Here is a 12,500-nt window from a genome sequence, read left to right on the forward strand (position 1 = left end):
AGAAGTTTAACAGTCTACACAGTCTAGAGAGGTTTAACAGTCTACACAGTCTAGAGAGGTTTAACAGTCTACACAGTCTAGAGAGGTTTAACAGTCTACACAGTCTAGAGAGGTTTAACAGTCTACACAGTCTAGAGAGGTTTAACAGTCTGCAGAGTCTAGAGAAGTTTAACAGTCTATACAGTCTAGAGAGGTTTAACAGTCTACACAGTCTAGAGAGGTTTAACAGTCTGCAGAGTCTAGAGAAGTTTAACAGTCTATACAGTCTAGAGAAGTTTAACAGTCTATACAGTCTAGCGAGGTTTAACAGTCTACACAGTCTAGAGAGGTTTAACAGTCTACACAGTCTAGAGAGGTTTAACAGTCTACACAGTCTAGAGAGGTTTAACAGTCTACACAGTCTAGAGAGGTTTAACAGTCTACACAGTCTAGAGAGGTTTAACAGTCTACACATCCTAGAGAGGTCTACATCGTCTGTTGAGGCCTCTGTTCTTTCTCTGCCTCTGAGGAAACCAAGTGTGGTTCCCAAATGTCACACTATTCCCTGTATAGTGTACCACTTTTAACCAGAGATCTACAGTATGTACCCTGGTCAAACGTAGGGTACTATTTAGGATATAAGGTGCTATTTGGGACACGCCCATGTTTCTGTCCTCCAGTGGCTCCAGACATAACACAAAGCAACCAGACACATCACTGTTTACACGTCATTAGGGTAATTGTTAGAATACACCACTGTGGTTTACATTATGGGCTTATGTGACTGGAGCAGGAGAAAGCTTTCTCTTCTGTCGGGTTATATGATCTTACAGGGAGATAAAAAGTGAAGTTATACTGTACAGCCATTATAGCTGAATCATGAAATAAGTGGCCCTTAGAGAGTGGTTAGGAAACTGCAAGTACAATATTTTCACTCGATAATGTCAAGTACAGTTCATCTGTGGGAGTTGAAGTTGTTTGAAGTTATAGAACTTTAGTAAACAATCAACCTTGACTCCTTTGACTAGATTGACTCTAGAGAAGAGAAGTTACATGGACATTCAGAAGGATATTTTGTGGGTATAACTTGGCAGTTGATATGACATTGAGCCTGTTTCCCAGACCTTTGTTAGGCCTACTTCTGGAATAAACATGCTCAAAAGAAAATATACAGTAAGTGTACAAAACATTAAGAACACCTGCTATTACCATGACATAGACTGACCAGGTGAATCCAGGTGAAAGCTATGATCCCTTATTGATGTCACTTGTTAAATCCACTTCAATCAGTGTAGATGAAGGGGAGGAGACAGGTTAACGAAGGATTTTTAAGCCTTGAGACAATTGAGACATGGATTGTGTATGTGTGCTATTCAGAGGGTGAATGGGCAAGACAAAAAAATGTGTTCCTAATGTTTGGTATACTCAGTGTACATTGAAAGTTATTTTTAGTCCAGTAGGCTTAATCTGGGACTGGGAAACCGTCCCATAGTGTTCCAATGTATCCTATCCTAACCTCTGTTCCCCTGCTACCCCCTACCCCCTTTCCCCTGTCTCCCCTCCTGACTCCCCTGTTCTCCCCTGTCTCCCCTGTTCTCCCATGTCTCCCCTCCTGACTCCCCTGTTCACCCCTGTCTCCCCTCCTGTCTCCCCTGTCTCTCCTCCTGTCTCCCCTCTGTCCCCCTCTTTCCTCCTGTCTCCCCTGTCTCTCCCCCTGTCTCCCTCCTGTCCCCCTCTTTCTTCCTGTCTGCCCTGTGTCTTTGTCAGACATTGATGAGTGTGAGACTCCAGGGATGTGTATGAACGGCCACTGTGTGAACACGGAGGGGTCGTTCAGGTGTGAGTGTATGGCTGGTTTGGCTGTGGGTCTGGATGGACGCGTCTGTGTCGGTGAGTGTCTCTCTCTATAATCTATCATCTGATCTATGATCAATCTATTATTGATTGATTGATTGATTTGGTTTAATCAATCACAAATACAGGATACGTACTATAATGTATAATGTTTTAATAATGTGTACTACTCTACATATACTCTACGTATTAAGTGTTTGATATTGTTTGATTAGTTCCAGAATACATGTCAGAAAACAGGCATTATTGCAACACCCTGTTACCCCTCACCTTACAGCCAGGACTCCCAAACTGCTGGTTTCTCAGTAGTAGCTACAGGACCTACAGGATCAAAGTTACAAAACTGATACTTAGAAAAAAAAGTTATTTCTAGAACCTAAAAGAAGAAGAACCCTTTTGAGTTCCAGGTAGAACCCTTTTGGGTTCCATGTAGAACCCTTTCCACAGAGGGTTCTACATGGAACCCAAAAGGGTTCTTCAAAGGGTTCTCCTATAGAACCCTTTTTTCTAAGAGTTTGGACATAGTATTTGTTTGGGACCATATTCCTGGTTTCCCCATGTGAGGGGGCAGGCAGGAAGTGCACAGTTTGGGTCGACTGCATTCGTTCTGGATGATATCAGATCAGGGGAATGCTGCAATCCCCCCGATACACAACCCAGTTTGTTTCACTGTTGTTTGTCTGAGCGAGGGAGGGAGGGATAGAGGGAGGGGACAGGGAGGAAAGGAGGAGGGGAAGGATAGAGAGAAACAGGAAGAGATAGAGAGTGGAGTCATAGTTTTCTCTGTATCGGGATTCCAGACACACATATGCGCAGCACGTGTTACGGAGGCTACAAGCGGGGACAGAGTGTGAAGCCATTCTTCGGAGCCGTGACCAAGTCAGAGTGCTGCTGTGCCAGCGTGGAGTACGCCTTTGGAGAGCCCGGCCAACCATGCCCGCCCCAAAGCTCAGGTACACACACACACACACACAACATGCAGTTGTCCTAAGTGAAGTGGATGATGTGTTTTGGCATCCCAACTAACATTAGTAATACCACATGCCAACTGATCAATCAATCAATCAATTTTATTTTATATAGCCCTTCTTACATCAGCTAATATCTCGAAGTGCTGTACAGAAACCCAGCCTAAAACCCCAAACAGCTAGTAATGCAGGTGTAGAAGCACGGTGGCTAGGAAAAACTCCCTAGAAAGGCGAAAACCTAGGAAGAAACCTAGAGAGGAACCAGGCTATGAGGGGTGGCCAGTCCAACTGATGTCCAACAGACAGACCGCTATGAGGGATCAAGATGGAGTCATCAGTCTGCAGTTTGGCATTCCCTCTGCCTGAGTCATGATTACATGTATTGATATTCACGGCTGTCAAGGCTATGACAAAGTAACAGCGTTACCATGCACTGATGTTCTATGGTTGGTGACTATAAACCATCCAACTCTTAATCTGATTCAATCCACAGAAACAGGAGATTAAGTCATGGTGATGTTGTCTTCATCTGCTGAGGCTTGTAGTCTCTGACTGTCTGACTGTCTGACTCCCAACACTTCACTCCTTCACCCTCCACTCCTCCACTCCTCCACCCTCCACTCCTCCAACCCCACTCCTCCACTCCTCCACTCCTCCACCCTCCACTCCTCCAACCCCACTCCTCCACTCCTCCACTCCTCCACTCCTCCACCCTCCACTCCTCCACTCCTCCACTCCTCCACTCCTCCACCCCCCACTCCTCTACCCCCACTCCTCCACTCCTCCACTCCTCCACTCCTCCACCCTCCACTCCTCCACTCCTCCACTCCTCCACTCCTCCACTCCTCCACCCCCCCACTCCTCTACCCCCACTCCTCCAATCCTCCACCCCCCACTCCTCCACTCCTCCACTCCCCACTCCTTCACTCCTCCACCCTCCACTCCTCCACCCCCCACTCCTCCACCACTCCATCCCCACTCCTCCACCTCCACTCCTCCACCCCCCACTCCTCCACTCCTCTACCCCCCACTCCTCCACTCCTCTACCCCCACTCCTCCACCCGTCCACTCCTCCACCCTGCCACCCCCCCTCCACCCCCTCCACCTCGCCACACGCCTCCACCCCCAACACCCCTCCACCCTCCACCCCCCAGCCCCACAGTACAACCAGTAATTTCTCATTAGCCCTGCCTGTTAAAGCCTGAGTATCAAAAAGACGCCAAAGTTCCACCACATTAAGGGGTTCATTTCATATACATCCAGACCAAATGATAAAGCATGGAAATGGATAATAACATGTTATTAAATGACTTGCTCTGAGATCTCTGGATTTTGGCAAATGTGATGTTTTCACAAAATGCTGTTATTTTGTTTAGTAGTTTCACTAACCCCTTGTGTGTGTGTATGTGTGTGTTTGTGTGTGTGTGTGTGTGTGTGTGTGTGTGTGTGTGTGTGTGTGTGTGTGTGTGTGTGTGTGTGTGTGTGTGTGTGTGTGTGTGTGTGTGTGTGTGTTTTGCAGCTGAGTTCCTGGCTCTGTGTATTAACGGCCCCGGCGTCACCAGCGATGGCAGAGGTAACGATCAAAATCAGAATGAACCTTTACTAACCAGGGGTGTCTCAATTAAATTAAATGTCTCGCTCTGCCAGATATTAACGTTGTGTGCCTGTGTGTTTGTTTGTGTTTATCTCTCCCAGATATCAATGAGTGTGCTCTGGACCCGGACATCTGTCAGAACGGTGTGTGTGAAAACATGCTGAGGACCTATAAGTGTAACTGCAACATGGGCTTCGAGGTGGACACCACTGGCAAAAACTGTGTTGGTAAGTCCCATAACTTATCCTTAAGATGAGTGTATTAGCCTGATGTTGCTATGTCTGTCTGTCTGTCTGTCTGTCTGGGTGTCTGTCTGTCTGGGTGTCTGTCTGTCTGAGTGTCTGTCTGTCTGAGTGTCTGTCTCTCTGGGTGTCTGTCTGTCTGTCTGTCTGTCTGTCTGTCTGTCTGTCTGGGGTGTCTGTCTGTCTGTCTGTCTGTCTGAGTGTCTGTCTGTCTGTCTGCGTGTCTGTCTGTCTGAGTCTCTGTCTATCTGTCTGCGTGTCTGTCTGTCTGAGTGTCTGTCTGTCTGTCTGTCTGTCTGTCTGAGTGTCTGACTGAGTGTCTGTCTGTATGTGTCTGAGTGTCTCTTCAGACATACTGTAGATGAATGTATTAACCATAGAGATCCTATTAAATGAGTTGTAAGATATAATTCTGTGGTATTACCTCTGTCTGTGTATCTGTCTCCTCTCAGACATAGATGAGTGTGCAGTGAACAGGCTACTGTGTGACAACGGCCTGTGCAGGAACACTCCAGGTAGTTTCACCTGCCACTGTCCCACCGGCTTCCTGTTCCACGCTGAGACGGATGTCTGCGAAGGTTAGATACACTGGCCCAGACTATTTACTGTCTGTCTGTCTGTCTGTCTGTCTGTGTCTGTCTGTCTGTCTGTCTGTCTGTCTGTCTGTCAGGGTTGGGTTCAATCCCATTTAAATTTCAGTCAATTCAGAAAGTAAACCCAATTCCAATTCCACATTTTGAATTGAAATTGGAATTTCAAGGTACTTCCGGAATTGTCTGGAATTTAAATGGAGTTGACCCCAACCCTGCTGTCGGTCTGTCACACAGAACAGAAGCTTGTCAGGAATAAAAAGAAAGACATGGTAGAACATCATGTCTTCCTGTAGATGTTGATTTGTGGATGAGTTTTCTCCTCTAATTCATATAGATGTGTGTGTTTCTTGTCGATATTGATGAATGAGTGTTGTCTCCTGCAGACGTTGATGAGTGTGAGTCGAAGCCGTGTGTGAACGGGGACTGTAAGAACAGCCCGGGGTCCTACGCGTGTCTCTGCTCAGCAGGCAGCACGCTGGACGCCTCTAAAACACAGTGTATAGGTAAGTGAGTATAACAACCCCTGCTGTGTGTGTGTGTGTTTGTGGGAGGATGTTACTTTTGACCACAGGATTAGGGGACTACTATTTGAAGGGCTAAAATGTCAGCCATGAAATGTTGTTATGCTGTGTGATAGCACAGTCATCTGCCCTCCCTCTCCCTGTCCCTGTAGAGACCAGTAAAGGCACATGTTGGCTGAAGGTGATTAACGGACGCTGTGAGATCAACATCAACGGAGCCACTCTGAGATCCCACTGCTGCTCCACACTGGGAGAGGCCTGGGGAAGCCCCTGTGCCAAGTGTGAACCAGGTTAGTGGGACCCTATAGAACCCTATAGAAGCCTATGGAACATCTAGAATCTCTAGAACTTATATAACCTATTTAACCTATAGCCCTTCTATGGGGAGAGGCCTGGGGAAGACCCTGTGCCTAGTGTGAACTAGGTGAGAGTTAGAACATGTACTGTAGCTAGGTGAGAGTTAGAACCTATACTGTAGCTAGGGGAGGATTAGAACCTATACTGTAGCTAGTGGAGAATTAGAACCTGTACTGTAGCTAGGTGAGAATTAGAACCTGTACTGTAGCTAGGTGAGAATTAGAACCTGTACTGTAGCTAGGGGAGGATTAGAACCTGTACTGTAGCTAGGTGAGAATTAGAACCTGTACTGTAGCTAGGGGAGGATTAGAACCTGTACTGTAGCTAGGGAAGGATTAGAACCTGTACTGTAGCTAGGGGAGGATTAGAACCTATACTGTAGCTAGGGGAGGATTAGAAACTGTACTGTAGCTAGGTGAGGATTAGAACCTGTACTGTAGCTAGTGGAGAATTAGAACCTGTACTGTAGCTAGGTGAGAATTAGAACCTGTACTGTAGCTAGGTGAGAATTAGAACCTGTACTGTAGCTAGGGGAGGAATAGAACCTGTACTGTAGCTAGGAGATAATTAGAACCTGTACTGTAGCTAGGTGAGAATTAGAACCTGTACTGTAGCTATGGGAGGATTAGAACCTGTACTGTAGCTAGTGGAGAATTAGAACCTGTACTGTAGCTAGGTGAGAATTAGAACCTGTACTGTAGCTAGGTGAAAATTAGAACCTGTACTGTAGCTAGGGGAGGATTAGAACCTGTACTGTAGCTAGGAGAGAATTAGAACCTGTACTGTAGCTATGTGAGAATTAGAACCTGTACTGTAGCTAGGGGAGGATTAGAACCTGTACTGTAGCTAGGTGAGAATTAGAACCTGTACTGTAGCTAGGGGAGGATTAGAACCTGTACTGTAGCTAGGTGAGAATTAGAACCTGTACTGTAGCTAGGGGAGGATTAGAACCTGTACTGTAGCTAGGTGAGAATTAGAACCTGTACTGTAGCTAGGTGAGAATTAGAACCTGTACTGTAGCTAGGTGAGAATTAGAACCTGTACTGTAGCTAGGTGAGAATTAGAACCTGTACTGTAGCTAGGTGAGAATTAGAACCTGTACTGTAGCTAGGTGAGAATTAGAACCTGTACTGTAGCTAGGTGAGAATTCGAACCTGTACTGTAGCTAGGTGAGAATTAGAACCTGTACTGTAGCTAGGTGAGAATTAGAACATGTACTGTAGCTAGTGGATAATTAGAACCTGTACCGTAGCTAGGTGAGAATTAGAACCTGTACTGTAGCTAGGTGAGAATTAGAACCTGTACTGTAGCTAGGTGAGAATTAGAACCTGTACTGTAGCTAGGTGAGAATTAGAACCTGTACTGTAGCTAGGTGAGAATTAGAACCTGTACTGTAGCTAGGTGAGAATTAGAACCTGTACTGTAGCTAGGTGAGAATTAGAACCTGTACTGTAGCTAGGGGAGGATTAGAACCTATACTGTAGCTAGGGGAGGATTAGAAACTGTACTGTAGCTAGGTGAGGATTAGAACCTGTACTGTAGCTAGAGAGGATTAGAACCTGTACTGTAGCTAGGTGAGAATTAGAACCTGTACTGTAGCTAGGTGAGAATTAGAACCTGTACTGTAGCTAGGTGAGGATTAGAAACTGTACTGTAGCTAGGGGAGGATTAGAAACTGTACTGTAGCTAGGTGAGAATTAGAACCTGTACTGTAGCTAGGGGAGGATTAGAACCTGTACTGTAGCTAGGTGAGAATTAGAACCTGTACTGTAGCTAGGCCTCTGTACCAAGTGTGAATGATCTTATAACTGGGGCCAGGAGTTTTTCCCGGTCAGGTCATGACCAGACCTATTACACATCAGAGCCTATAGGCCAGGTTCTCACAGCTGAGTATAGAATGTGCGGGCGTTTTAATATGGCCTGTTCTCTCTTCTTCCTCCTCTTTCAGATCAGTTCTGCACTAAGGGTTATGCCAGAGTCAGAGGGACCATCTGTGAAGGTAACAACTTTTTGCAAATACACATATTCCCTCAAATCCAGTGTTTGATTTAAAAAACGGGTTATAATGCAGTTTTTTGTATAGATTGTTTGCAATGGCATGTATCAAACCAAATCAAATGAAGCTTTATTTACACAGTACATTTCAGACATGGAATGCAACACAATGTGCTTCACAGGAAAAAACTAATAAAAACAATGAAAATATTTACTAGACAACAAACATAAGAGGATAAAAACCAAAAGAATAACAATAAAACTGAACTACTAAAAAGCCCCCTGAGGAAAAGCAAAGATAAAAAGGTGTGTTTTAAGATCTCTTTTAAAAATGACCAGAGGGACCTACAGGGTACATAACTTAAAAGCATGTCTGACATGTATTGGGGTGCACAATGGTGGATTTATTTAAAAACCAATAATTAATTAACTAATTCTAAAACTCACAGGCAGCCAGTGCAGTGACCTTGAAACTGGTGTAATGTGTGCTCTCCGTCTATCTTGGTCAGTACCTGTGCTGCAGCATTCTGTATGTTTCGCAGTTGGCCAATGTATTTTTTTGGTAGACCAGACATGAGAGCATTACAGTAGTCTCACATCAACACCCATCAACATTATCCCAGAAACACTAGACCCACTCCAATTTGCATACCACCTCAACAGATCCACAGATGATGCAATCTCTATTGCACTCCATACTGCCCTTTCCCACCTGGACAAGAGGAACACCTACGTGAGAATGCTATTCATTGACTACAGTTCAGCGTTCAACACCATAGTGTCCTCAAAGCTCATCACTAAGCTAAGGACCCTGGGACTAAACACCTCTCTCTGCAACTGGATCCTGGACTTCCTGACGGGCCGCCCCCAGGTGGTAAGGGTAGGTAACAACACATCTGCCACACTGATCCTCACAATGGGGGCCCTTCAGGGGTGCGTGCTCAGTCCCCTCCTGTACTCCCTGTTCACCCATAACTGCATGGCCAGGCACAACTCCAACACCATCATTAAGTTTGCAGACGACAGAACAGTGGTAGGCCTGATCACTGACAACGATGAGACAGCCTATAGGGCTGTGTGGTGCCAGGATAACAACCTCTCCCTCAACGTGATCAAGACAAAGGAGCTGATTGTGGACTACAGGAAAAAAAAGAGGACTGAGTACGCCCCCATTCTCATCGACGGGGCTGTAGTGGAACAGGTTGAGAGCTTCAAGTTCCTTGGTGTCCACATCACCAACAAACTATCATGGTCCAAACACACCAAGACAGTCGTGAAGAGGGCACGACAAAGCCTATTCCCCCTCAGGAGACTGAAAAGATTTGGCATGGGTCCTCAGATCCTCAAAAAGTTCTACAGCTGCACCATCGAGAGCATCCTGACTGGTTGCATCACTACCTGGTATGGCCACTGCTCGCCCTCGGGTAGTGCATACGGCCCAGTACATCACTGGGGCCAAGCTTACTGCCATCCAGGACCTATATACCAGGCGGTGTCAGAGGAAGGCCCTAAAAATTGTCAAAGACTCCAGACACCCTAGTCATAGACTGTTCTCTCTGCTACCGCACGGCAAGCAGTACCGGAGCACCAAGTCTAGGTCCAAAAGACTTCTCAACAGCTTCTACCCCCAAGCCATAAGACTCCTGAACAGCTAATCATGGCTACCCAGACTATTTGCATTGCCCCCCTTTACGCTGCTGCTACTCTCTGTTTATTATCTATGCATAGTCACTTTAACTCTACCCACATGTACATATTACCTCAATTACCTCAACAAACCAGTGCCCCCGCACATTGACTCTGTACTGGTACCCCCTGTATATAGCCTCCCTACTGATATTTTATTTTGCTGCTGCTCTTATATTATTTTTTATTTTTGGCCATTCTACTGCCAATGTTTGTCTATGGAGATTGTATGGCTGTGTGCTCGATTTTATACACCTGTCAGCAACAGGTGTGGCTGAAATAGCCGAATCCACTAATTTGGCCATGTAGTGTATCATCAAACTTCCCATCAGGCCTTGCTTGACTGATGCCCAGCCTGTTTGTTATCTTATCTCTGAAATATTCTGCAAACTCATCACATTTAGGTGTGGAGGAAAGTTCACATAGGGAAGAGCACTCTCAAATTATTCTGACTATTAGTGATCAAGTTTGAAAAATGAGCCTGTCTAGTATTTATTACTTATCTATTTTTTACTTTACTTCACTTATTTTTCTTAAAACTGCATTGTTGGTTAAGGGCTTGTAAGTAAGCATTTCACTGTAATGTCTACTCCTGTTGTATTCGGCGCATGTGGCAAATAAAATTGGATTTGATTTAGTCAAGCCTGCTTGTAATAAACACGTGGATGAGTCTCGGTATCAGCCTGAGAGAGAAACGGACGCACCTTGGCAATGTTCCTCAGCGGGTAAAAAGCTATGTTGGTCACATTCCTAATGTGTGATTCGAAATTGAGTTCAGAATCTAAAATAACACCTAGGTTTTTTACCTGGTGTTTTATCTTTATTGCCCGTGAATTAAAATGTGCAGCCAGATTCTCTCTCTGTGCTTTGGCTCCAACAATAAGTACCTCAGTCTTGTCTTGATTTAGCCGGAGGAAGTTGTGAGCAATCCAAGTATTTAAAACACTAATACAGTCTAATAATTTATCCGTGGAGCTAAAATTCTCTGGTGACACAGAAATGTAAAGTTGTGTATCGTCTGCGTAGCAGTGAAAATAAAGGCTGTGCTTTCTGATAATGCTGCCAAGTGGTAACCGATATAAACTGAAAAGTACCGGACCCAAAATCGAACCTTGTGGAACGCCACATGTGATATGTATTTTCTCAGAATTATGTTCACCAAGGGTGACAAAAAACTCTCGACTGGTTAAATAGGTCCTAAACCAATTTAGAACTGGACCAGAGAGGCCAACCCACCTCTCCAGGCTGTCCAGAAGAACATCATGGTCAACAGTGTCGAATGCAGTACTTAAATCCAAGAGTACAAGGACAGAGAGCTGTTTGGCATCTGTGTTGGCTCTGAGATCATTACCACTTTAACTAAGGCTGTCTCTGTGCTGTGGTGGGCACGAAAACCAAATTAGATTTTTTTTTAAATACAGTTGGCACTTAAAAAATAGTTTAGCTGTTTGAAAAGTAATTTCTCCAGAATTACGCTTAACAATGGAAGGTTGGAGATTGGCCGAAAATTGCTAAGAGCTGAAGAATCTAGATTACTTTTCTTCAAAAGGGGTTTCACCATAGCAGTTTTTAGTGCAGTGGGGAAAGTGCCTGTGAACAGGGAGCGATTAACAATAGCTTGCACTTCTTCAAATATGCAATTCAAAACTGTTTTGAAGAAGGTGGTGGAAATAGGATCGAGAAGGCAGGTAGAAGGCTTAAGTTGTGATATCAATTTCTTGAGCATGTCTATGTCAACCAGGGAAAATAAATCCATAGTGCCTTTGAGTGGTAGGCACATAGACGACATGGCCAAAAGTACAATGGTTAGCGAAAGTATTCACCCCCCTTGGCATTTTTCCTATTTTGTTGCCTTAACCTGGAATTGAAATTGATTTTTTGGGGGTTTGTATCATTTGATTTACACAACATGCCTACCACTTTGAAGATGCAAAATATTTTTTATCGTGAAACAAACAAGAAATAAGACAAAAACACAGAAAACTTGAGCGTGCATAACTATTCACCCCCTCTTCTGTAAAGCCCAGCTCTGTGGAGTGTACGGCTTAAGGTGGTCCTATGGACAGATACTCCAATCTCCGCTGTGGAGCTTTGCAGCTCCTTCAGGGTTATCTTTGGTCTCTTTGTTGCCTCTCTGATTAATGCCCTCCTTGCCTGGTCCGTGAGTTTTCTGTGGGCGGCCCGCTCTTGGCAGGTTTGTTGTGGTGCCATGTTCTTTCCATTTTTTAATAATGGTCTTCATGGTGCCGCTTGCTTGGTGGTGCCCCTTGCTTAGTGGTGTTGCAGACTCTGGGGTCTTTCAGAACAGGTGTATATATACTGAGATCATGTGACAGATCATGTGACACTTAGATTGCACACAGGTGGACTTTATTTAACTAATTATGTGACTTCTGAAGGTAATTGGTTGCACCAGATCTTGTTTAGGGGCTTCATAGCAAAGGGGGTGAATACAAATGTACGCACCACTTTTCCGTGATTTAAGGAAGGCAGAATAGGTGATGGAGTATTGTTCATACTCTCAATAGCAACTTCAGAGGTAAGATAGCATTTCTTAATAATGCGTTCAGTATTACCCTGTGCTATGGGCAACAAGGTAGTAAAAAATACACAGTGGTGATCAGATAAAGCAACATCAACAAAGAGGATATGTCAATAGAAAGCCCCTTGGTAATAACCAGGTCCAGAGTATGGCCGCGGTTATGGGTGGG

The 12,500-nt window shown here is 44.8% G+C and overlaps 1 protein-coding gene across 1 annotated transcript in view; it reads left to right on the forward strand.

Annotated features, from left to right (window-relative positions):
• The window catches only part of fbn1 (fibrillin 1), a gene marked incomplete at its 3' end in the record, with an annotated part of 92,367 nt that overhangs the window by 41,140 nt on the left and 38,727 nt on the right, over window positions 1-12,500 (forward strand). Inside the window, 8 exon segments of the mRNA XM_045223546.1 lie at window positions 1,747-1,869; window positions 2,634-2,786; window positions 4,321-4,374; window positions 4,497-4,622; window positions 5,090-5,215; window positions 5,614-5,733; window positions 5,904-6,041; window positions 8,057-8,107. Coding sequence (XP_045079481.1) covers window positions 1,747-1,869; window positions 2,634-2,786; window positions 4,321-4,374; window positions 4,497-4,622; window positions 5,090-5,215; window positions 5,614-5,733; window positions 5,904-6,041; window positions 8,057-8,107 — 891 coding nt within the window.

This window comes from Coregonus clupeaformis, chromosome 1 (assembly GCF_020615455.1).
Source record: "Coregonus clupeaformis isolate EN_2021a chromosome 1, ASM2061545v1, whole genome shotgun sequence".
Taxonomy (NCBI): domain Eukaryota; kingdom Metazoa; phylum Chordata; class Actinopteri; order Salmoniformes; family Salmonidae; genus Coregonus; species Coregonus clupeaformis.